The sequence below is a fragment of the Humulus lupulus genome, chromosome 5 (assembly GCF_963169125.1).
Source record: "Humulus lupulus chromosome 5, drHumLupu1.1, whole genome shotgun sequence".
Classification (NCBI taxonomy): Eukaryota; Viridiplantae; Streptophyta; class Magnoliopsida; order Rosales; family Cannabaceae; genus Humulus; species Humulus lupulus.
The window spans coordinates 31,916,104-31,943,247 of NC_084797.1; the positions used below are offsets into that span (position 1 = coordinate 31,916,104).

Genomic DNA, 27,144 nt, shown 5'->3' on the forward strand with positions numbered 1-27,144 from the left:
GCCATGGGACTAATTTGGGAAATTTTCGTGCTCTGGCTGCGACCAGGGGTTTGTGGTGGTCGCGACCACTAGACGCTGACTCCCAGGCTGTGGTCACAGCTAAAAAAAAAGTTTAAAAAAATTGTGAAATTTTCAACCCAAAAATATTTTTTAAATAATTTTTACCATGTTTTATATGAAATAAAGCATTTATAAAAATTAATTGCATAGTAAAACACAACAAAATAACCCAAATTTGCTAATAAACACATACAAATCAATATGCTGAAAAAAAACATGAATTCCACCCAATTACTCAACACATCAAATAGTTCAATTTTTACCATGTTCATGCATGAAAATAAAGATTACCAAAGGCTCTGAGACCAGTTGTTGGAAAAACTCTTATACAAGATCTTGTTTATTTTCCTGTAAATCTTATATTAAACAAATTAGTATAAGACAACCTATAACATGTTTCTATAATTGAATTTAAAAAGAGATAATGATAAGAACACTTACATTATACGTAACAGAATGTATTAGTCATTCCTTCTGTTTCTCTTACCCTTGAATCATTTATGTCGTAGAGTATCACCAAGAAACTGAAACGATCTTCAAATTTCTTCACAACCTTCAAAAGTATCCTTAGAATCACCTAGACTAGGGTGGGTAATTCTCAACATATGAGATAGATACAAAGAGAAGAAGAGAAGAAAAAGTTGAGGCTTAGAAAATGACTTTTGTTGTAGAAAGAGTCTAAAAAACTAGAGCATCAAGAATAGATCTTCTGATCTTCTTTTGATTCATACAACGATTAACTCTCACTTAACATTCCTTTTATAGGCTCAATTATGTCATTTATTTAATTAAAAATTTCAATAAAATAATGGGTAATATCATCCATTAGGTCAAAATTCTCATGGGCTTTAGGCCCGTGAAATTTCTCATATAATTATAAGCTCATTGGACTTAAAATCAAGGCCCGTATTTCAATTGATTAATTAATTAAATAATGATTTAAATCCTTTATCAAATTAATTATTAATAATTTGAACCTTGATTTAAATTTATTTATTAATTTAGACACCAATTTGTCTTAATTAATAAATATTACCTAAAATCTCTTTTCTTCTCTAAATTGTATAACTCTGTGATACTATCAAAAATTGACCTGATCAACTTTGATAATTCTAATTGATAATTAAATCAATTAATTGACACTTTCTAGATGATTTTATCCAAGGTACAGCGGGGACAAATGGTGTGACAGTCATAATCCCGTGATTCGTAAGGTAAAAGACCGGGTAAGCTGTGCAATCCCACATCGCCTGGGGAAGGTCAAGTGTTATGATTCTTAGACTGTGTAGGTATGGGACTACGCAGTTGAAGAAGGCTTAAATGGATTGATGGGTACTACCTATTCCAACAGGATGCATCTTCTTTTCGGTAGCCCATCACTTGAGAACTCCAAAGTTAAGCGTGCTTGACCTGGGGTAATCTAGGGATGGGTGACCTCCTGGGAAGTTTTCCTAGGAAGCATGTGAGTGAGGACAAAGCACGCTGAAAAGACTCGTGTTGGTTTGTAGGGCCAGTCGTCATTCCAGAAAGCAGCCATAGTGACGTGGGGCATCACAAATGGCCTATGAAATCAAGCTCCAATAAGTTATCATAAATTTAACAAATAAATTTACTAACTTATTAATTCCTTATGACTCTACTAAAGACTCAGAATTGTATTCTTGAATTCATAGAATGCTTTATAACCAATATAGATATGTTATTAGTTATCCATTGTTACAACAATAATTATCACTGAATCCTCTATAGACGATCTACAATGAGATAGGACTAAAATATCATTTTACCTCCCATTGTATTTTATCCTTAAAACACTTAGTTCCTTGTAAATGATATTTCAGTAAACTAATATTAATTACTGAAATGAGATCTCTATCATTTAGCACCTTGAACCAAACTAAAAGGAAACCGTCGTTTTACTTCTTCATCAGAAGATATAGATGTTCATATCTATGATTAACACTCCCACTCAATTATACTATCAAGTTCCCAAGATGTAAGTATGGGCTAGTCTTTAGGGTAAGCTGGTAACGAACAAGTCAAAGAACTCAAATAATACAATCAGATAGAATACTAACCACTCAGAATTAAGATTGAATTAACCTATGGTCAACTATATGATATGACTAGAATAGATAATAATGGTATGTTTACTTATTCTATCTATTATCAATATCAGTTGAGTCCGATGTAACAAATACATATGATCTAATCTACTTTGTTAACATTCTAGAAAGGACATAAATCTCCTATGTAGATTGACAAGTTAGTATAAATCTTGTGCACTAACTAATCTTAAGACTGACTTATGTTTGATCATATAATCATATTTATATTCCACTGTGATTACGTCACTATAAATATGATTAGCTATATGCTCGGGATTTAATAGAAGTTTATATAAAATAAATAATCATGAAAATAAAACATGTGAGCAAAGTGATTGACTAAGTGAAAAATGATTTCTATTATTTTATTGATAGTAAAATGAGATAACAAAGAAATTGTGTTTTAATTATGGCATAAAACCCCAACAAGGAAACCCCGCGTCATACATGCCTAGACATCGTAACTTCCCACATCACTGTGCGTGCCAAAGAGAAACCCTATTGCCTACCTGAAAGGGGAAAGTAAGGAGGTGAGCTAAAAGCCTAGTAAGGAAGTACAAACAAATGCAACATGTGTATCGTAAACTCATGGTAATTCATATCGTAACCATATCATATTCATATTAAATTCGTACTCATATTCATCATCGTAATCATAATCATAATAATAATCACACATCTTGTGATCATGGCACCCTTATTGTCCATGTCACATCTTGAGGTAACCACCAAAAGCATAAATCGATAAGACCTCATTTATGACATAAATAGGAACTTAGGTCCTCGATTAACCTCGGCATGTCCTCCCTATGATGTACGTCATATCCTTAGTAACTCCTTTGTTGTGTCGCGTTCAGCATGCTTACAACCTACTACTTTTTATACAACAAACAAGCAAACATACAACAATTCATATCATAACGTAGTAATACGTACTTTTCATAACACTTTAGCTTACCATAGCTCATAATTTCTATAACACCATAACTCTTGCAATCATATTAGTTCATACTTTTCATAACATAATGCATAGAAATTTTACCTAACTTCCTTAACATAAGTCCAAGCAAATTAAAGAGCGACATACTTCACATCGAGCCTATAATAACAATCAAGCATTCGTTTTAATACCAAATAAAACAAACACACCCTAAAGACATACCCCACGTGTGCATGGGCCATGCACACATGGCACAAGTTGCATCTCAATTCATCCATACAATAATCTCACATAAATACATAAAGAATAATACCATTTTTACTAAGGAAATCTCAATAGTTTCAAAACAAGGATCATGCACTTAATCAAATAGCGTATATTTGAATGTGAAAATAAATTTGCATGTAACATGCATACGTGGGAGGGTTTTCAATACCCACTATGAAGTTGGTAAATTTATTTCTTTATCTTCTTGTTACTTTCATAAAAATTCAGCAAGAAAAGAATAATTTACCATCTTGATTAATATTACAATATTATCTCTTTCAATCACAAAATTTCATTCTTTAATTTTATTACAAAAGTTATTTTATTAAACTAGTTCTTTAGCTATATTTGTAGCAAATGTTAATAATCTCATTTTAAAAACAATGACAACATTTATTATTTCTCTTTGTTGACCCTAAAATTAGTCAACGACACGAAGTCAGATAAACGATATGAAATGAGATGAAATCAAGAAGAAAAATCAAATGGAAAAATAAGTAACACAAACGATTTATAGTGGTTCGGCCCCAATTGGATGGTCATGACCTACACCGACTTAGTGTTCTTATTGATGTAGAATTCCAATATTGTGATAAATGAACTAGGGTTCACAAGTTTCACCAGCCTTGGGAAGATTACAACTTCAATGAATAATCACGCTCTACTTTTCTCTCAGAGTACAAAGACCAAAAGTTCAAAAGAAAAAATAAATCCCTTTCCTTGACCCCTTTGATTCTTATTTATAGGCTCAAGAAGATAACATGGGCCGATGGGCCTTAATTACCATTAAGACTTGGGTATCTAGGTAATAAAAGAAACTACAATTAATGCATAATTATAGATTTACACAGACAAAGGAAGTAAAAGGAAATATGCGATCAGGCTGGTCGCATATAAGAATGACGCTTGACAAATCAACAACTTTCTGGTCGAGGGCCGATTAGGATGCATCCACCTAAAGCTGCCATGTGCCTGCCACGTGTAGGTCAATCCTTCCACATCATTAGGGATAGTTTTTGGGTAAACATTTTCCCCCCATGTTTATTTTACTGCGACCAGTATAAAGTAAATTTAGACAACCGACTTTTCGTATGCCTTGTCAAATCTGTCAGAACCATCCATGCCTTCTCGAAAAAAGGCAACCAATCATATCACTACAGTTTCCCAAAAAGGTGTTGGACGGCTATCACGTTTTCCCATGCCTTGAAAAATAACCTCTCATCATTACCTTGGTTATTGCACTTCGACTAATATAAATAACCCCTCAAAATCATTTTTTACTTTTTACTTTTCACTTTCTCCTCAAGAACAATAAAGAACAAAGCGTAAAAAACCTAGAAACTCAGACGATCTTGACGACTCATAGAATTTCTTCCCAGTCACTTAACGTCTCAGAAATATTTTCTCCAATCTTTATTCAAGTAAGTTTCTCGAACTTTTCAGTCGCTGAAATGCCATATCTGTTTTATATTTGTTTCGACCTTTGAGTTCTTGCATGTTCTTGGAAAAAAAAAACTTTTTGGGGTAAATGGGTATGTAGATATGAGCACAATAAGATAAGGAAAAAACACTATAGGAGTCCTAGGAATTGGCTTGGGAGTTAGGATTATTGATTTAGGGCATCAATTCGAAGTAAAAATTCGATTTTTAAGCATGTAAAAAAAACTGGGTTTTTCCTTTCAGAGTCGAAAAGTTTTTCTTGAAATTTTTTTCACTTCTATTCTTTAATCCGTTTTCCAAACTGTTCACATAGTGTTGACCCTCGATTTGGCCAACGACACAGAGTCAAAAATACGACAAGAAATGAACTAATAATCAGTAATGTAATCTAATGGTAAAGGACAGACACAAAGGATTTATAGTGGTTCGGCCCCAATGAATGGTAATGACCTACGTCCACTTAGTGCTATTATTAATATTGAATCCCAATGTTGTGATCAAAGAACTAGGGTTCTAGAGTTTCACAAGCCTTAGGGGAAATACAACTATTTGGAGGATAATTGCACTATTTGCTCTTTCTCTCAGTATTCAGGAAAAAGATAAAAAAGCTTAAAGTCCCTTCCTTGAGCTCTTTCATGCATATTTATAGGCTCAAGGGTGGTTACCTGGGCCAATGGGCCTTAACTATCCTTAATATCCGTGTATCAAGGCAATAAAGAGGAAACAATCAGCGTAGTTATTACAAGATTACAACATTATAAGGAAATAAACCTAATCATACGACTAGCCTGGTCGTATTTAATCGTGAGGTTTGACGAAGCAATGTGTAGCTGGTCGATAATCGAACAGCATCTCCTTATTCCGACTCTGCCACGTGTCAACCACGTGTGAGAAATCCTTGCCACATCATCAGCAGCCGTTTTTGGGTAAACATTTTCGCCCCAAGTTTACTTTACTGCGACCAGCATAAAGTAAACTTAAGAAACTGACCCTTCCCATACCCCACCAAATTTTCCAGAGCCGCCTGTGCCTTCTCGAAAAAGGTAACTAATCAAGTGTTTTCGGTTCCCCAAAAACTTGTCTGACGGCTATTACCCTTCCCAATACTTTGAAAAGAGTAATTCCATTATTACCTCTTTTATGGTGTCACAATCACTATAAATAATACCTCAAGATCACATTTTTACTCTTTACTTTTCACTCGCCTTCTCTTCTTCAAGAACTCTGAAGAACTTCGACCATCAGAGCCAAGAAAATCCCAGAAGCTCCTGCTAATGATCTAAGGAACTTTCGCTCAGACGCTCAAAACGTTCGTGTTCATACTCCACCTTTCATCCAAGTAAGCTTTCTGAACCTTCTAATCATTTGAGTTGCCATGACAAATCATTTTTTATTTGTTTCGTATCTGAGTTCTTGACTGCTCTTGATCGAAACCGTCGTGGGGTAAATGGGCATTTTGATCGATGTTTGATAGGGTAGTGAAATAACGTTTGATAGGAGTTAGGGGTCAGTTTGGTAGTCGAGATTGTAGATTTAGGGCGTAAAATTGAAGTAAAAATTTGATTTTTAAACTAGTTGAAAAACTGGTTTTTTCCCGCCCTTTTGGAGTCGAAAAAGTTTTCTCTGAAAAACTTTTTACTTCCGCTTTTTAATCCGTTTCTCAAACTGCTCATATAAAACTTAGTGTTTTTGCTTGAATGCTGCTGGTCGTATAAAAGCTTAACTTCTATACGTGAGCAACGTTATTCCAACTCTCAACACAAATTTTTAGGCTTTAAGTTATCATCTCCCCCTTTTTTCTGTTCGTAGCTTTTCATGCAAGATCCATGGGGAGGTGAGAGGCCTATCGACGACGAATTACTAGCCCAATTGCTTGAGGACGAGGAACAATCGTCACTGTTTATACCAGAAATCCCTTTTTCTCGAGCTACCCCAAACATTTCATCGTCCCCACGTCAAAATATGGGTCGAGTAAAGTCTAAAGCCCAGAAAAAGAAACCTTCCAAACCTTCAAATCAGCTTGCTCCTCAAGCTAAAATTCCCTCGACCAGTGGTCGAGAAAGAAATACCCCCGACCCTGGAATCCAAATTCAAGCCCAACTCTGAAATGCCGTTCAACCAGATGTTGAATGGTACGTTGCCCCTCCTAGCCGAGTAACGGTTAGGATGATTGCAAATTACATTAAAAAATACGGACTTCCTGGGGTGACCCTAGTCCAACCTACCAGAGACCAACGGGTGAATCTGCCTGGAGGCGCCTATAGTGCCTAGTCGAGGTATCACATCGAGGCGGGTGCGATCCTGCCTCTCCATCCTTTCGTCCAAAGAGTGGCCAACTATTTCGGGGTCGCTCCTTTCCAAATAACCCCTAACGGGTATAGAACGCTTTCTGCACTCTATATCCTTTATAACCATAAGAAATGGCCTGTCCCCGCACCACACAAGGTGAACTATCTGTTCGACCTAAAATCCAACCCCAATCAAGAAAACACGGGGCTCTTCCATTTTTGTCACCAGGAAATGACCTGCACTTTCCTGAGTGATACAACCTTCATTTCTAATGTGGGGAAGTGCCATCTAGAGTACTTTCTGACCACTGACATGGTCGCCAACAACCTGGACATCACTCAAGGAGGTAATATCTTAGCTCTCCTGGTCGTTTATTTTCCTTTAATTCTTCCTGCATTCCCCTTAGAGATTTAGTGTATTTCAGGTCCATGGCTGCGACCGGCTCCTACTCCAGACATGGAAATCCGACCAGCACTCTTGGCCAGCATGACTTACATAGAAAAGAGCATCAAACAGCTGGTCACAGAAGCTAACCTGAGGCTGGTCGGGCTTTTGGAACCTTACCAGGATGTGAGAGAGTCAACAGCGGGGGTGCCACCGGTGAGGAAATTCCTGAGCAACACCTAGATGTGTCACAACCTCAAAGGAGGAGGACAACTGGAGTGACAATCAGGGAACCCTCGAGCACCCCGCGAGCTGCTTCTCCCCCCGCCCCACTGGGAAAGGGAAAAAAGAAAGCCACCGAACCCCTCAAGCCTCTCGACGAATATTCGTATGAGAATGGTACTGATCTCTTGCTCTTAGATAGTTTTCCAATTCCCTGTCCCTTGTTTGACAAGGATGACAACTTTAAGTACACTCCCAATTTAGATTCAAACTTCTTCATGCCAGAGAGTGAGTTTAACACTAGTAGAGTATATAATGTAGCGACCAGTAATGATAGCTCGGGTATTTTACTTACAATTTTCTTTATTTCTTTTCCTGACATTGCACACTTAGTTATTTGTATTATCTCACTGTTCGTGTACTTTCTTCCTTGCAGACAGGGAATCCGAAAACTTGTTCGATATGTACAGTGCACCCGAAGCTCCTGCGAGCAAGAAGGAAATGAGTAGGCGGCATCACAGGGAAAGCAGTAAAGCACCTCCGGCCAAGAAAACTCGTACTGCAGACCCTCCGGCAGACGGACCTTCAAAAAATGCAACACCATCTCCTTCTCCCCTCGAGCAGCAAACTCTGCCTACTCCAGTTGTGTTGACCCCTTTCCCAGTGGCTCCAACTGACCAAACTCCACAAGCTGCCCCTGCTTCCACAGGGGGCACCATATCGAGTCGTGCCCTAAGATCAGCCAAAGACAGGATGGAAAAAATTCTGAGGCACGAGCGTTGCCGAGAAGTGATGGCTGGGACAGGGTTGATGGACGTTGACCAGAACTTAACTCGCGCACCAAACGAGCTCACGAGTGTAAGTTGTCTTTTTCTGTGGAGACTAAATCCTTTTATATATTACAGTGAATTTTAATTTTCATGCTGATCGTAGGCAATGCTGACCATCACTGCTGGCCAGATCCGCTCGAGAGTTATCACTGAGCAGTCCAAGGCGTCCGAGCAACGACACGCTGAGGAGCTCAAGGATGTCGAAGCAAAACATGTCGAGCAGCTTGAGGTGGCACAGAAGACAAACACATCATTGCTCGAGGAGAAAAACAAGCTGGCTGCTCTAGACAAGGCCATCGAGTCAAGAGACCAGTATAAGGAGTCTAACCGCATCAACTACCGCGAGACTAAAAAGCTCGAGGAGGACCTGATTGCGAGCAGACAAGAGGCTGCAACGCTGGAAGGCTGGATCTAGGAAATTGAAAAAGCCAACGCCAGTAAACTGGAGAGATACAAGAACGCCACGGTTAAGTGTTTCTATGACTTCTGGAAACACAACCAGGGGGCCAACTTCAACTATCTTCCCGAGCGCATGAGGCATGCTAAGATAGCCCGATGCGTTGCTCGCTTGACATAAGAAGAGAGAGCAAAGATACCTGCCTCGCCCGAAATCTCCTTGGCCACTGCCGTTGAAGGGGCGGACAATGAAACTACAACTGTTGTCGACCAGGACACCCCTCAAGATCCTCCTTCCTCGTAGTCTATTATTTTTCTTTATTCTTTTATCTTTTAAATACACGACCTACGAGTCGTGATGTAAAGACAATATAATTTTTATTACTGCGCGGGTAGCTACTTTTTCCTTTTAACAAACAATTACATCCGAGCAGCTACTGCTCGCGGTGTAAAGGAATTCCTCTAAATATTATAATATTTGCATTTTATCATAACATCTGTTCGCATGACCGAACCTAGCATAGTACTTTGGTTTGATTTAACAAAATACAAAATTTTGAAAAATACTCTAAGTCCCTTAGCATGCTTTCACTTATTTTGCTCATGTGTTTATATACCTTTCAATATGCTTTGCTTACTAGATTCCTTATATGCCCCCTATGTGATTGAGGAGCTTTAGGTCCTTAGTCACTTTCCTTGACCAGAACCTGTTCAAACATTACTGCTCAGAGCAAAGGAATTAAAATGACAATATAGCAAAACAACACACGTAATGAGAAAATACTTGTAATTGATACAATAATTGGCAAGAATGATTGGCTGTGCACAGTCCCTTATATTTCTCGTAATAAAAATGTGTCTGTGCGAGTGATCAATAAGATCTTACACTTATAAACGATTAGTCACATAAAATGATCAACCCTTTTTCACAACTTGTAAAAAGTAAAATTAATACAAGCCAATTCTTTAAGAAGAATTGTTTATTGATAGTACTTGCGCATGTGTTCTCCATTCCAATAGCGAGGAATGAGATCTCCATTTAAGCGAGCAAGTTTATAGGAGTCTGGATGGAGGACTTCTTCAATCTGGTACGGTCTTTCCCAATTAGGTCCAAGTACTCCAGCAGCCTGGTCACGAGTGTTTAGGAATACTCTTCGTAGTACTAGATCTCCGACATTGAATTTCCTTTCGCGCACTTTAGAATTGAAATACCAGGCGACTTTTTGCTGGTAAGTAGCTACCCGGAGTTGGGCTTGCTCACGCTTCTCATTGATTAAATCCAGGGATTCCATCAATAGTTGGCTATTAGAGCCTCGATCATACATTATTCTGCGATGCGACGGCAGATCTAACTCAACAGGCAACATAGCCTCATACCCATAAGCCAAGGAAAATGGGGTATGGCCTGTTGCTATTCGGTGGGAAGTTCTGTATGACCAAAGGACTTCAGGCAATTGTTTTTGCCATGCCCCCTTAGCTTCTTCAAGTCTTTTCTTCAGAGTATTCTTTAGCATTTTATTGACTGCTTCTACTTGTCCATTTTCTTGGGGATGAGCGGCTGAAGAAAAGTTCTTGATAATTCCATGCCGTTCGCAAAAATCAATGAACAGATCACTATCAAACTGCATGTCGTTGTCTGAGACGATTTTCCTCGGCAATCCATAGCGACATATGATGTTTTTGACCACAAAATCCAGCACTTTCTTGGTCGTTATGGTTGTGAGTGGCTCGCCTTCGACCCATTTAGTGAAGTAATCGACAACAACCACAACATACTTGACGCCGCCCTTTCTTGTGGGTAGAGATCCAATTAAGTCTATACCCCAGACTGCAAATGGCCACAGATTTGCATCTGTTTCAGCTCATTAGGGGCTACTCGCGGGATGTTGGAGAACCTCTGGCACTTGTCGCACTTTTGCACAAATTCCATCGAGTCTTCATTCATTGTTGGCTAGAAGTACCCTTGCCTTAGGATCTTTTTTGATTAGCTTTGCCCCCCAACATGGTCCCCACCAAAGCCTTCGTGTACCTCTTTCATCAATTCTTTGGCCATATCTTTCAAAATACATTTGAGGAGTGGCATCGAATATCCCCTTCAGTACAAGATTCCATCGACCAGAATATACCTAGTGGCCTGCCGCTGAAGGGTCCTGGCTTTGTTTCTGTCTGTTGGTAACATGCATTGTGTCAGATACCCTATGTATGGTGTCATCCACGTATCCGCCACCTGGATCACCAAAGTAGTCTCCTCTGTTTGGATGCTTGGCACAGACAGCCATTCAACTGGCACTATGTTCAGAGTATAAGCATCCTTCGCACTTACTAATTTGGCCAAAGCATCAGTGTTTGAATTCTAGACGCGAGGTACTTGCTGAAGGGTGTACTTGTCAAACTGCGCTAATAGATCCTTCATTTTATTTAAGTAAGCAACAATATTTAAACCTCGGGCATGGTATTCTCCCATAATTTGATTTACTACCAGCTGAGAGTCACTGCAAATGTCAAGTGCCTTTATATTCATGTCCCTGGCCAATCGTAACTCAGTGAGCAATGCTTCATACTCAGTCTCGTTGTTAGAAGCAGTGAAGTCAAACCTGATTGCACAGTGAAATCGATGCTCCTCAGGCGTTATCAGAATCACCCCTGATCTTGCGTGATTCCCATTAGAGGAGCCGTCTATAAATAACTTCCATGAAGGAGCTCGGTTTTGAGGCTCAGGCTTTTCAGACTCTTCAGGCTGCTCGCTATCTGGAAGTCCAGTCAACTCTATGATGAAGTCAGCCAGGGCTTGCCCTTTTATCGATGCTCATGGCAAATAAGAGATATAGAACTGCCCAAGTTTGACCACCCATTTCAATATTCTGCCTGCGGCTTCTGGCTTTTGCAAAAATTGCCGTAGAGGCTGGTCAGTGAAAATCGTAATTGGGTGAGCCTGAAAGTAAGGCTGGAGCTTCCTAGAGGGTAAAATTAAGCAATAGGAAATTTTTTCAATAGGTGGATACTACAGCTCCGCTCCAATTAGCCTTTTGCTTACATAATAAACAACCTTCTGCACGCCTTCATCTTCTCTTACTAAGACAGCACTACCAGCGTATTCTATGATTGCTAAGTAGATGAACAAAGTTTCTTTATCAACCGACTTTGATAGGACCGGTGGTTGCGACAAGTGCGTCTTCAATGCTTGGAAAGCCTGCTCGCACTCCTCTATCAATTCGAATTTCTTGTTGCCCCTGAGTAGATTATAAAATGGGATGCATTTATACATCAATTTGGAAATAAATCTACTCAGAGCAACAATTCTTCCGGTCAAACTTTGAACATCCTTGATCTTTGCTGGCGATTTCATATTGACCAGGGCTTTGATCTTCTCGGGGTTGGCCTCAATTCATCTCGAGTTTACTATAAATCCTAAGAACTTCCCTGATCCTACTCCGAAGGAGCACTTGAGGGGATTCAGCTTCATCTGATATTTATTCAAGACGTTGAAGCATTCTTGCAAATCCCCTATATTCCCTTCTACCTTCTTCGACTTAACCAACATGTCATCGGCATAGACTTCCATGTTTGTGCCGATTAGCCCCCTAAACATGTGGTTGACCAGTCGTTGGTAAGTCGCACCAGCGTTTTTCAAACTGAAGGGCATTACTTTGTAACAGTAAAGCCTTGTGTCAGTCTGAAAGCTAGTGTGATCCTCATCAGGAGGATGCACACTAATCTGATTATACCCAGAGTAAGCATCCATGAATGAGAGAATCTCATGCCCTACGGTGGCATCGACCAGTTGGTCGATCATGGGGAGTGGGAAACAATCCTTTGGGCAGGCTTTATTAAGATATGTGAAATACACATACGTTCGCCATTTTCCATTTGGCTTGGGAACTAGTACGGGATTAGAGACCCATGATGGATAAAACGCTACCCTGATGAATCCATTCTCCTTCAGCTTCTCGACTTCTTCTTTCAAGGCCTTTGATCTATCTTTGTCGAGCAGCCTCCTTTTTTTGTTGTACAGGTGGAAAACTTTTGTCTATATTAAGGACATGGCTAATGACTGCAAGGTCTATTCCAACCATGTCTTTATGGGACCAGGCAAAGACTCCCTAGTTTTTCTTCAAAAATTCCACCAGTGCTTGTTTTGTTGTTGTCTCTAAGTTTTACCGACTTTCACAACCCTGGTCAGATTTTCTTCATCGAGTTGGACCTCTTTAAGGTCCTCAATGGGCCCTATCTCTTCCTCAAAATCCCCAAAGCGAGGATCCAGGTCTCTATCCTCGCTTTGGTCAACGCCCTATTTGGTGACATTATCACTTGATTGGGTTTGTACATCAACTGCCATGTGCAACTCTTTTCTGGGAACTTCCCTCGATACACCTTTCTTCACCTTAGTTATTGAGGCGCTGTAACACTCCCTCGCTTCCCGCTGATTTCCCAACATGAATCCTACCCCCGCGTCTGTTGGGAATTTCATGGAAATGTGCCATATTGAAGTGACGGCTTGCAGGTCAACCAGAATTGGCCTCCCAATTACAGCATCATATGCCGAAGGACAATCGACTACTATGAATGTAGTGAGTAATGTCCTGTTAGCAGGTGCAGTACCTGCTATAATTGGAAGACAAATCGACCCAGTTGGGGCGAGCCCTTCGCTGGAAAAACTATAGATGGTTTGGTTGCATGGCTCCAGGTCCTTGACGAACAACTTCATTCTCTTCAGTGAAGACTTGTATAGCAAGTTAACCGAGCTTCCTCTGTCAACCAACACCCTCTTCACCATCATGTTGGTGATTTGCACGTCCACGACCAGCGGATCAGAGTGTGGGAATTGTACGTGCTGGGCATCGTCTTTAGAGAAGCTTATTAATTCCTTCTCTGTTTGAGCCTTCTTTGGTGCTCGATCCTCAACACTCCTCATCTCGATGTCTTGGTCATGGCGTAGGGTTCGAGCGTATCGTTCCCTTGCTTTTCCACTGTCCCCTGCAAGGTGTGGGCCGCCGTAGATGGTGAGTAAAGTGCCTACCACAGGAGCTGGCTATAAAGGTGGCGAGCGCTGGCGTGGAGGCACCTGCTCATTGCCACCTTGAGCCTCTCGCTGAGACCCTCCTGCGACTCGCACATATCTCCTTAGATGTCCTTGCCTAATCAAGAACTCAGTTTTTTCTTTCAACTGGTTGCATTCATTAGTGTCGTGCCCGTAGTCGTTGTGAAAATGACAGAATTTCATCGTATCTCTCTTAGAGATATCCTTCCTTATAGGCGCGGGTTGCTTATATGGCACGTTAGAGTTGGTCACCTGGTAGACTTCCGCTCGACTTTCGAAAAGGGCCATGTAGTTGGTGAATCTTGGCTTATATCAATTGCCTTTGGGGCATTTATTCTCAGAAGTCAAGGGCTCATAGCTCGCCCGTTTTCCACCATTCATGCCATTTCCATTACTGTTACCCTTGTCATTGCCATTTGGCTTCTCCGACCTGTTGGCGGCCTTGGCGGGTTCTTCCTTTGGCCCCTTGTCCTTCGTTGGCGATTTCCCCTCATTGGCAATCGCATCCTTGAGCTTGATATATCGATCAGCTCGATCCAAAAACTCCTGGGTACTTCTTACCCCATTATTTCTTAGGCTACTCCAGAGGGGGGAGTGGCGTCTAACCCCAGCAGTTAGGGCTATCATCTTGCCTTCGTCGCCCACTGTCTTGGCTCCAGCCACTGCTCGCATAAAGCGCTAAACATACTCCTTCAAGGTCTCTCCCTCCTTCTAGCGTATCTCGACCAGCTAGTTGGCCTTTGTGGGGTGTACGCGACTCGCATAGAATTTTCCCTAAAATTCCTTCACGAACATCTCCCATGATACTATACTAGCAGAAGAGATCTTAAAGAGCCATTCCCGAGTGGTGTCAGATAGTGTCGCGGGGAAGATCCTACAGCGGGCATCTTCTGACACATTCTGTATATCCATTTGTATCTCAAATGTGTTGACATGAGATACTGGGTCTCCACACCCATAAAAGTTTGGCAGTGTTGGCATTTTGAATTTACTAGGGGTTTCAGCCACAAAAATCCTTTGCAAAAATGGAATGCCCTTCCTCCGATCGTATTCTATGTGGGACGTTCGACCCCCGACCAGCTGTTGTACTGCCTAGTTCAGAGCATCAATCTAAGCCTGAACCGCTTATTGGATCGCTAAGGAGACCGGTGGTGGGGGAGCGTACTCATCGTGCCTCTCATGATGGTCGTTGAGTACGTCCCTTAAATCATCATCCCTGCGTCTCTTCTCGCTAGCTCCTAGCCGATCAAAGATGTTATGCTGCCTGGGTTGCCCCCCAGTGTTATGGCTAGCTGGCCTATTTTCTCTAGGTGGGGGGCTTCTGCCTTCACCTCTTTCCTCATTCCTCCAACCAGCATTCCCTCTGCAAGAATCAACTTCATTATAATCGTAGCCATCTCTAAACTAGGGCTGACTACGGCATGACCGACTGTTCATGCTATTTCCTCCTCGGGTTGGAATTTCCCGAGCGTCAGGGGGAGGTCTGCGCAGGTCGTTTGGTCCCCGTGCATTATTATGCCGTGGGGGGCCCCTGACCGCAGAGCCTAACTCGTTGTTCCTTCTGTTGGAAGATGGACGTTGTCCCCTGCTCGGGGGATTTGGCTCTTCATCCCCTGGGTGTTTAGGACTGCGGGGTGGCTGCCCCGACCTATTCTGCCTCTGGCGCAAAGGATTGCCTCGACTAGCTTGAGATGGAGACTGTTGCTCTGGATCCCGAATTGGGACATCATCCTGAGCCACAGGCGGCTTCTCCGGCCTCTAAGGGCTTGCTGGCTGGAGTAGAGGACTGGGATTGGGAGCCCGCTATGGTGGCGCGCTCGGTGGCTGATCCAGCTGAGAGGCCGGTGTAGCCTGTCCTTGAGCCAATTGAATGGATGCTTCAAGGCGACCATGGCATCCCTTTGTCGACGGTCCATGTCCGCCTTCCGCTCACTCAGATCCTGGTGCTGACGTTCAATTTCTCTCTGCTGCAGCGCCATTGTCTCCGCTGCGTTCTCCTGATTGGCCCTCAGATTGGCCAACTCATCCCGCAACACCCCTAGTGTTGCCCTCAGTGTTTCTGTATCCAACTCCTCCTCTTCAAACTCTAAACATTGTTCATTCTCTACCACATTTGGAGGAGGAGGTTAAGATGATGCAGCGCCAGTGGCCAGTCCAGCTTTCTTAGATGTCTTTGCCATTAGATTCTCTTACAGCTTCTTGATCAATCTCTCAATGAAAGCACCAGAATGTTGACCCTCGATTTGGCCAATGACACAGTGTCAAAAATATGACAAGAAATGAAATAATAATTAGTAATGTAATCTAATGGTAAAGGACATACACAAATGATTTATAGTGGTTTGGCCCCAATGAATGGTAATGACCTACATCCACTTAGTGTTATTATTAATATTGAATCCCAATGTCGTGATCAAAGAACTAGGGTTCTTGAGTTTCACAATCCTTAGGGGAAATACAACTATTTGGAGGAAAATCGCACTGTTTGCTCTTTCTCTCTGTATTCAGGAAAAAGATAAAAAAGCTAAAAGTCCTTTCCTTGAGCTCTTTCATGCATATTTATAGGCTCAAGGGGGGTTACCTGGGCCAATGGGCCTTAACTATCCTTAATATCCGTGTATCAAGGCAATAAAGAGGAAACAATCAACGTAGTTATTACAAGATTACAATCTTTTAAGGAAATAAACCTAATCATACGACCAACCTGGTCGTATCTAATCGTGAGGTTTGACGAAACAATGTGTAGCTGGTCGATAATCAAACAACATCTCCTTATTCCAACTCTTCCACATGCAACCACGTGTGAGAAATCCTTTCCACATCATCAGCAGCCATTTTTGGGTAAACACATTGAATTTAGTGTTTTTGTTAGAGTGTTGCTGGTCGTATAAAAGCTTAACTTTTATACAGGAGCAGCGTTATTCCAACTTGCCCACTTTCTTGGTCTTTTGACTGCAGATTCTCATCTCCCCTTCTCTGTTTGCAGATTTTCATGCATGACCTGTGGGGAGGTGAAAGGCTGATCGATGATGACTTGCTCGCGCAGTTACTCGAAGATCAGGAACAACCTTCACTACTAATCCAGGAAATTCATTTTTCTCATAATCTTTTGAACAAACCTTTGACCAGTCCAACAAACATGGGTCAAGTAAAATCCATTGCTCAAAAGTAAAAGAAAACAACCACTCCTCATGCGGAACAACTTGTTCCTTAGGCTAAAAATCCATCGACCATCCCTTAGTCTGAAAACACTTCCCAGCTAGAAATCCAAATAAAAGCCCGCCTTCGAGATGTCCTTCGACAAGAGGTCGAATGGTACGTTGCACCTCCTAGCAATATTACAGCTAGGATGGTAGGGAATTACCTCAAAAAGTACGGACTTCCTGGGGTAACCCTAATCAAACAATCCATCGACCAGTGGGCAAACCTGCCTGGGGACGCCTTCAGTGCCTGGTCGAGATATCATATTGAGGCAGGGGCAACCTTGCCTCTTCATCCATTTTTCCAGGGGGTGGCCAACTATTTTGAGGTCGCCCCTTCCAAATCACCCCAAACGGATATAGAGTACTCTCTGCTCTCTATATTCTTTACAACCACAAGAAATGGCCCGTTCCGATGCCACACGAGATCAATTATCTGTTTGATCTCAAATCCAACCCCAACCAAGACAACACGAGGTTCTTTCACTTCTATCACCATGAATCTGCTCGCACTTTCCTGAGTGATATTACCCACAAGTCTAACGTGGGAAAGTACTTCCAAGAGTACTTTTTAACAACGGATCTGATCGCCAACAATCTAGCCTTCACTGAAGGAGGTAAGTTATTTATTCACCGGTCATTCATTTCCTTTAACTTTTCTGCCCACTCCTTAGAACCTTGGTGTTATTCAGGTCCATGGCATCGACCAGCTCCTACTCCAGAGATGGAGATACGAGCAGCATCCCTAGCCAGTATGACCAATATAAAAAAAATTATCAAAGAGCTGGTCATGGAGAATAATCTAAGGCTGGTTGGCCTTTTGGCCCCTCACCAGGATGTGAGGGAAACAACTGCCAGGAGTGCTACAGGTGAAGAAGTTTCTGAGCAGCACCAAGATGTATTGCAACTTCCAAGGACGAGGACAACGGGAGTGACTATCAGGGAACCTTCTAGCACCCCGTTAGCAGCTGCTGCCCCTGCTCCACCAGGAAAGGGCAAGCATAAGGCTTCTGAGCATCCCGAGCCTACTCTAGAGTCTTCAGATAAGAACGGTACTGACTTCTCACTCTTAGACAGTTTGCTCATTCCCTGTCATTTATTTGACGGGGACGGCAGCTTTAAATACACGCCTAATTTAAATTCAAACTTCTTCAAGCCAAAGAGTTAGTGTAGTAGTAGTACAGTAAATAATGTAGTGACCAGTAGTTGTAGCTTGGGTATTTTATTTATAATTTCTTTGCTCTCATTTCTTTGATTTAGCAAGCACCTCTAATTATATTTCCTAACTGTTCGTATGTTTCCTTCCTTGCAGACATGCCTGCCGAGAGAGCCTTCGACCTATACACCAATCCGACGAGTAGTAAAAAATCTAGCCGGTGCCACCCTGAGGAGGGCTGTAGCGACCCTTCTGCAAAGAGGGCTTGAATGGAAGACCCTCTTGCTCCAACTCCTACCAAAGAGATGACTCCTCCCCCAACTCCTATCAATCAAAATCCACCAGCTCCAGTCGACCAGACTCTTCTTGCAGCTCCTGCTGACATAAGTCCTCCAGTTTCCACTGACCAGACACCTTTTGGTCATCCAAAAAAAGCTCCAAGAGAAGCTCTTACAAACGCGATCCTCAACTCAGCCAAGGATAGGCTGAAAAGGCTAACAAAACACTGACGCAGCCGATAGGCCATTCATGAGGCTGAATCTATGGAGGTCAACCAGATCTTTAACCGTGCGTTGAATGAAGTGCTTAGCGTGAGTCGCTGCACTTATCGCGCTTTACTAATTTATCTTGTCAATTTATTCCCACTAATAGTTTTACCTTTTTCTGGTCGCAGGAGGTTCTCACCATGAGCTCTGGTTGGCAGCGCTCGAAAGCAGTGGCTTCTCAGTTCGAAAAGAGAATTAGCGATCAGCTTAGCATGGCTGAGGCCAATCATGCCGAGCAGCTCAAACCAATCGAGGCTAAGCACACCGAGCAGCTCAAGGAGGTTGAGGCAAAGCATTCTTAGGCGTTGCAAACAGCTGAGGCCAAACTTGCCATGCTCGAGGAGGAGCTGAAGAAGAAAGAAGCATCAATTACTAAGATCACTGCTTCTAAGGAGCAGTACAAGGAGGCCTCGCTGGTCAACTATCGGGAGGCCTCCAAACTCCAAACGGAGTTGGAGATAAGCTGCAAGGAGATTGCTGATCTTGAGGAGGCTAATGCCCGCAACCTCAAGAAATACGAGGGAGCGGCGTTTCAATGCTTCTATATGTTTTGGAAATGCAACCCAAGGCTGAATTTTCTTACCTACCAGATCATATAAGGGAGGCTGAGCTGGCGAGGTGCACTGCTCACCTAGAGGAAGAGAAGGCTCAAGGGTCTCTCGAGATCTCTCTAGCAACAGGCATTGAGGGTGCCAACGAAGATGCTGGGGTCACAGTCGACCAGCAGCCACAAAAGTCTCAACAGGATCCTCTGACCGCATCATAAATTTATCTTTTTTTATTTAAATTTAACTTGTAGTTTAAGACACACAAACTACGGTTTGTGACGTCGAGACAATTTATATTTTTATTGCTGCACGGGCAGCTTTTCCTTTTAACAGATAATTACATCCGAGCAATAACTGCTTGTGGTGTAAAGGATTTCTCTTGTGATATTATAATATTTCCATTTTATTATAACATCTGTTCACATGACCGAACTCAGCATAACACCTTGGTTTGATTTAACAAAATTTAAACAAAATTTTGAAAAGTCACTCTAAGTACCATAGTATGCTTTCACTTTATTTTGCTCGTGTGTTTACATATACTTATCAATATGCTTTGCTTACTAGATACCTTATATGCCCCCCAAGTGATTGAGGAGCTTTAGTTCCTCGGTCACTTGCCTTGACCAAGACCTGTTTGAACATTACTCCTCGTAATAAAGATATATGAAAAATGATAATATAGCTAAACAACACACGTAATGAGCAAATACTTGTAATGAATACAATAATTGGCAAGATTGACTGGCTGCGCACAGTCCCTTTTATTTCTCATAATAGATGGACAATCATGTCTGTACGAGTGATCAAAATATGATCTTACACTTATAAGAGATCAGTCACATGGTTGACTAACCCTTGTTCATAAAGTTGTAAAAAGTAAATTTAATACAAGCCAATTCTTTAAGAAGAATTGTTTATCGATAGTACTTGCACAGGTGTTCGCCATTCAAATAGCGAGGAATGCGATCTCCATTTAAGCGAGCAAGTTTATAAGTTCCTGGATGGAGGACTTATTCGATTTGATATGGCCCTTCCCAGTTAGGTCCAAGTACTACAGTAACTTGATCGCAAGTGTTAAGGAAAGCTATTCTTAGTACTAGATCTACCACATTAAATTTTCTTTCACGTGCTTTAGAGTTGAAATACCGGGCGACCTTTTGTTGGTAAGCTGCTACTCGAAGTTGGGCTTGCTCGTGCCTTTCATCAACCAAATTCAAAGATTCCATTAATAACTGGCTATTAGTGTCTTAGTCGTATGCCATCCGTCGATGTGATGGTGGATCAAATTCAACAGGAAACATAGCCTCATATCCATAAGCCAAGGAAAATGGAGTATGACCTGTTGCTGTACGATGTGACGTTTGGTACGACCAGAGGACTTCAGGCAACTGTTCTGGCCAAGCCCCCTTTGCTTCTGTAAGCCTTTTCTTAAGAGTAACCTTTAGTGTCTTGTTGACAGCCTCAACTTGTCTGTTTTCCTACGGATGACCAACTGAAGAAAAGCTTTTGATAATCCCATGCCTTTCGCAAAAATCCGTGAACAAATCACTATCGAATTGTGTGCCGTTGTCTGAGATAATTTTTCTTGGCAATCCATATCGACATACTATGTTCTTGACCACAAAATCCAGTACTTTCATGGTCGTTATGGTTACAAGTGGCTCAACTTCGGCCCACTTCATGAAGTAATCAACAGCTACCACAGAATATTTGACGTTGCCTTTTCATGTGGGCAAAGACCTGATCAATTCTTTTCCCCACACTACGAATGGCCATGGGCTTTTGCATTTGCTTTAGCTCATTAGAGGCTGCTCGTGGTATCTTGGAGAATCTCTGACACTTGTCGAATTTTCGAACAAAATCCATAGAATCTTCGTTCATTGTTGGCCAGGAGTATCCTTGCGTTAGGATCTTCTTTGATAAACTTTGCCCACCAGGATTTCTTTCCTTTGGCGTGAGGGTTTTTTCTAGCTTCTCCATGGCGAGGCGCAAGAAAATTCACCAGAAGCCTGCTACAATTGACAAGGGAAAGGTTAATCCAGGGAATGAGAAAGAGGGTGAAGGTTCGCTTGCAGTGGATGATGAAGTTCCTTCGACTGAATTGGAGGAAATTTTTAAAGATTCTATGGCAGAATTCCCTGAGGTTGGGGGCTCGATTAGGAGTGATCGGAATATGGATGGGGATGAAATTCAAGGTTCTGGGTCGAAATGGAGCGAACAAGATGATGGTGGCAACAATTTTTTGACTCAAGCCAAAGATAAATGGTCTTCGTTTAAAAATCTGTTACCAAATCAGGGTGGTGCTCGACTGGACTTCGCAGAACCTTTGGTTCAAGATGGACATCGAATTGCCCAAGTAGATTTGGAGGAAATTGCTGTGGAGGCATCTATTTGGAACTCAGCTGTGATTTGTATGGTTTTAGGGGCCAACCCCCCTTTTGCAGTCTTTGAAGGGTTCATCAAGAGAATGTGGGGAAATTTGGGTATTGAGAAGATTGCAAGGTTAAATGCTTGCCATACTCTTGTTAAATTTAGAGATGAAGTTACTAGAGATTTGGTGTTAGAGAATGGGGTTTTGCACTTTGATAGGAAGCCAGTTATTGTGAGACCTTGGACTACTGATTTAGATCATCTGAGGTTGGTCAAATTAGTTCCTGTTTGGGTGAGATTACCTGGGTTTGGTTTGCAATATTGGGGAACCAAATGTTTAAGTGCTTTGGTGAGTACTCTTGGGAGACCAATTCTAGTTGATAAGGTCATAAAGGATAGATATATGATGCAATTTGCCAGGGTTTTAGTGGAGATTGATATATCTGATGTGGTTCCGAAATCTATCCAATTCATGAATGAAAAAGGCCAATTAATGGAACAATTGGTTGAGTTTGAATGGACTCCTACTCAATGTAAGAATTGCAAAGCTTATGGCCATACTGTGTCTCTCTGTAACAGGAAAAAAGAGGAGATATGGAAACCAAAAGACCCGAAAACTGGGGGAGTAAAACAGGGCAGTTCATCTGAGATACAGAAGGAAATTACTTCAGTTATACTAGAGTCTGTTTCTGGTTTGGGATCAAAGCAGGCTGATGGCATATTGAAGAGTCCTAATGCTCATGAGACGTCAAATAATTCTGAAGGTGTAGCTACTCATATATCCAAAACAGATCAGGAAAAGGAGAACCGGAGCACATCGAACATCAATGTCGATCATGAGGATGTTTGGGTAACACCTAAGAGAGTGGGTGGGTTGAAGAAGTTGGCTCATAAAGGTCAGAATAAATTGAAAAACACTTATGATGTGTTACATGATAAGAGATTAGAGGGTTTGAAAATGGATGATAAGCCAGTAAAAGATTTAAATGGGGGAGTTCCACATACTTAGCTGGAATGTTCGAGGTCTGAATAAGAGGGAAAAACAGCGATCCCTCAGTGATTTTTGTAGGCTGAATAAGGTTGGTTTAGGTGCTTTTATTGAAACCAAATTAAGGGGAGAAAAAGTGGAGGATATGATGAGGAGCTATTTTAATGGTTGGAGTTTTTATAAAGGGAGTGTTAACGAAGGTAGAATTTTACTGGTGTGGAAAAGTAATATGATGGTTGTGGATATAATTCAAGAAAGTGACCAATTCATTCATACTCCTATTAAGGAGGTTAGGTCTGACAGGAAGTACTGTGTTACTTTTGTTTATGGCAGAAATACTATTCAAGAAAGAAGTCAATTATGGAGTGATCTATCGTGTCTTCAGTTCCCTGCTGCTGCTTGGTTACTGACAGGAGATTTCAACTCAGTTTTTGATGGTGATGATAGGCTTGGAGGGTGTCCTATGACGGCAGCTGAAATGAATGATGCTCAAAGTTGGAAAGCTTTAGGTATGGCGGATGAACTTAGGTCTATTGGCTCGCACTTTACTTGGACTAATAACCAAGCTGGTAGGGCTAGGATTTACTCTAAAATAGACCGTATTTTTAAGAATCAAGAGTGGATTGATTTGTTCCCTGAGTCGGTTGCTATTATTAGGTGGGACATTTTTTCAGATCATTGTTACTGTCTCATTAAGACTTTACAGGAGGTGGTTTCTGGGTTTAAGCCTTTTAGATTTTTTAACATGTGGATTGAACATGCTAAATTCAAGAATACTGTTATGGATTGTTGGAACAAACCTGTTAATGCTTATGGGCTTGATAAAGTGCTGGTGCAACTCAAGAGACTGTCCCGGGTTCTGAGACAGTTTAATAAGCATCAAATTGGAGATGTTCAATGTAATTTTCAGGTGGCTAAGGAGAGGTATAATCGGGCTCAAATTCAATGTCAGCTAGCTCCTCATATTGCTGGTTTTCAAATTGAAGAACAGACAACTTTTAATATGCTGGTCCATCAGTATAGAGTTTATGACAGTTACCTTAGACAAAGAAGTAAAGTGAATTGGCTAAGATTTGGAGATGATAATACGACTTATTTTCACGCTTGTTTGAAGCAACGAAAGGAAACAAATTGTTGAGAATTATGAAGAGGTGGTGGATCATTTTATTCTGCATTTTCGGAATGCTTTGGGCAGTCACAGTAAGACTTTGGGGACTATCCAAAAGGATTTTTTTATACATGGTAATGTTCTTACTCTTGAGCATCAATTGGCCTTCATAAAACCTTTTTCTAGGATGGATGTTAAAAATGTTATGTTTAGCATTGGCTCTCTCAAGAGTCCGGGGCCGGATGGGTATGGTTCGGGGTTCTTTAAAGCAATGTGGAATGAGATTGGTGATGACATTTCAGATGCTATTTTAGGTTTCTTCCAGCAAGGTTCACTTCCTAAAGGTCTAAATAATGCTTTGTTAACTTTGATTCCTAAAGTTCTGAATCCCACTAAGGCGGTGGAGTATAGGCCTATAGCTTGCTGCAATGCGTTATATAAAGGCATTTCGAAGATGATTTGTGGTAGACTGAATATGATCCTTCCAGTGTTAGTAAACCAAAATCAGGGAGCTCTTTTTAGAGATAGACTTTTAGCTCATAATATCCTTATTTTTCAGGATATTCTTAAAGGTTATAGGAGGAAGCATATCTCTCCTAGATGTGTGATGAAAGTTGATCTAAGTAAATCATATGACTCAATTGATTGGCACTGTTTAGAGGACATTCTTACTGCTTTTTGTTTGCCGGGCCTGTTTATTAAGTGGATTATGACTTGCTTAAAAGATTCATCTTATTCTCTACTGTTGAATGGCAGAGTTCAAGGTTGTTTTACTGGGAGGAAGGGGCTTAGACAAGGGGACCCAATTTCCCCTTTGTTATTTGTGCTTATCATGGAATATTTTACTAGATCACTCATCCAAGCTACTCAGAATAAAGATTTTAAGTTTCATCCTAGATGCAAAAAACTGAGTTTGGTGAGCTTATGCTTTGCGGATGATTTAGTGCTGTTTTGCAAGGGTAACAATACTTCAGTTCAGGTCATTCAAGCTTGTTTTAAGTCTTTTAGTGATGTGTCTAGTTTAACAGCTAATTTGGAGAAATCGAAAGTTTATTTTGGTGGTCTATCTGAGAAAGAAACCAGAGATATTTTGAAGGAGATTCAGTTTGCTGAAGGTGAGTTCCCTCTTAAGTATCTTGGTGTTCCTTTAAGACCTACAAAGTGGCAAGCTAGGGACTGTGATAGCATATTAAAGAAGATAAAATTGAAGCTTTATCACTGGTCTAGCAGACACTTATCCTTTGCGGGAAAAGCTCAGCTGATACATTCTGTGCTTTTGGGCATTAGAGCCTTTTGGATGAGTATCTTCCTTCTCCCTAAGAAAGTTATAGCTGAAATTGATCATCTCTACAGGAAGTTTCTGTGGGGTACTAATAGGAGGAATGATAACAGGAGTAAGTTACATCTCACAGCTTGGGGCCAAGTGTGCCTTCCTAAACAGTTTGGGGGGTGTTGGCTTTAAGGAAGGTGTTAAATGGAATATGGTTTTACTTGCTAAGTATATATGGGTTGTTTCTTCTAAACAGGATATTCTTTGGGTTAAATGGATCGATGCCATTTATCTTAAAGGACAATCTATTTGGGACTATAAGCTTCAAGCGGATGTGAGCTGGTATTGGCGTAAACTCATTAAGCTAACAATTGTCATCAATTCTGAGTTATTGATCAAGGCAACAGTGAAGAACAAGTTGAATACCAGTAAATTGTATGGTCAGTTGGTTCACAAAGACAGAGTTCATTTTGATCATGTTGTTTGGTGTTATTTGACTTTGCCAAAGCATAGGTTTGTCCTTTGGCAAGCTACTTTGAGGCATTTACTAACTAGAGACAACTTGCTAAAGTGTCACTTACAGTTGCCTTTAGACTTATGCCCTACGTGTGAATTACAACAAGAATGCCATGAACATCTTTTCTTTCAATGTCAATTCTCCCAAATGGTGAGACATAGAGTTGTTGCTTGGCTGAAATGTGATGTTTGGCCTATTCAGTACCAGGGATGGATTGAGTGGATGAAGGGGAAGCCGAAAGGAATTCAGCAAAAGATTCTAGCTGCTGGTTTAGCAGCTGCTGTGTATCTGATCTGGTGGAATAGGAATCAATGCTTGTATAATCTATGTTCTTTTTTCTGTGAACTCAGTTGTTTCTTAATTGCAAAAGAGCTTATTTGCTAGAATTAAAAATCTGCCTAGATCTAAGCTTACTAGTAAGGATGTAATTTTTCTTGAGAGAATTAATCTCTTGTAATCCTCGGTTGGAGGGGCTCTTTTGAGCTTGTTTTGTGTATTTGTTTTGTGGTTCAATATATTTCTTCTTTCATAAAAAAAAAAAACTTTGCCCACCAGCGTGATCCCCGCAGAAACCTTCATGGACTTCTCGCATTAATTCTTTGGCCTTTTCTTTTGAAACACACCTTAGGAGTGGCATTGAGTACCATCTTCTGTATAGAATTATGTGGACCAGAATAAACCGAGCAGCCGGCCTTTGGAGGGCTCTTGCTTCGTTTTTGTCCGTCGGTAACACTCCGTTCGTCAAGTACTTAATGAAAGGTGCTATCCACGTATCTACTTCCGGAATTACCAGAGAGGTTTCTTCTGGTTTGATGCTTGGTGCGGATAGCCGCTCAACTGGTACTATATTCAGGGTGTCAGCATCCTTTGCACTTGCTAATTTGGCCAAAGCATCAACGTATGAGTTCTGGTCGCGAGGTACTTGCTGGAGAGTATATCTTTCATACTGCGCCAACAAATCCTTTGCTTTGTTCAAATAAGCAACCATCTTCAGACCCCTGGCTTGATATTCTCCAGTAATATGATTAACCACCAACCAAGAGTCACTATAAATTTCAAGTGACTTTATGTTCATGTCCCTGGCTAATCATAAACCTGCGAGCAACGCTTCATACTCGGCTTCATTATTAGACTCTGTGAAATCGAATCTGATTGCGCAGTGGAATCGATGTCCTTCAGGTGTCATTAAAATTACTCCACCTCCAGCGTGGTGTTCATTAGAAGAGCCGTCTGTAAACAACTTCCAAGAGGGAGTTTGGCTTTGAGGCTCAGGCTCTTCTGTCCGTTCACTTTCTGGAAGCCCAGTGATCTCTGCGACAAAGTCTGCTAGAGCTTGTCCTTTTACTGCTGCTCGTGGTGAGTAAGAAATTTCAAACTGCCCAAGCTCAACTGACCATTTTAATAATCGACCAGCGACCTCTGGTTTCTGCAGAACTTGCCGTAGGGACTGGTCGGTTTGCAGTGT

The 27,144-nt window shown here is 41.2% G+C and overlaps 1 protein-coding gene across 1 annotated transcript; it reads left to right on the plus strand.

Moving 5' to 3' along the window:
* Positions 1–22,932: 22,932 nt before the first annotated feature.
* On the plus strand, positions 22,933–26,063 carry LOC133779020 (uncharacterized). The gene is made up of 3 exons (XM_062219026.1): positions 22,933–23,801; positions 23,899–25,315; positions 25,419–26,063. The coding sequence occupies exons 1-3, from the start codon at positions 22,933–22,935 to the stop codon at positions 26,061–26,063; spliced, it is 2,931 nt and encodes a 976-aa protein (XP_062075010.1).
* Positions 26,064–27,144: the final 1,081 nt, after the last annotated feature.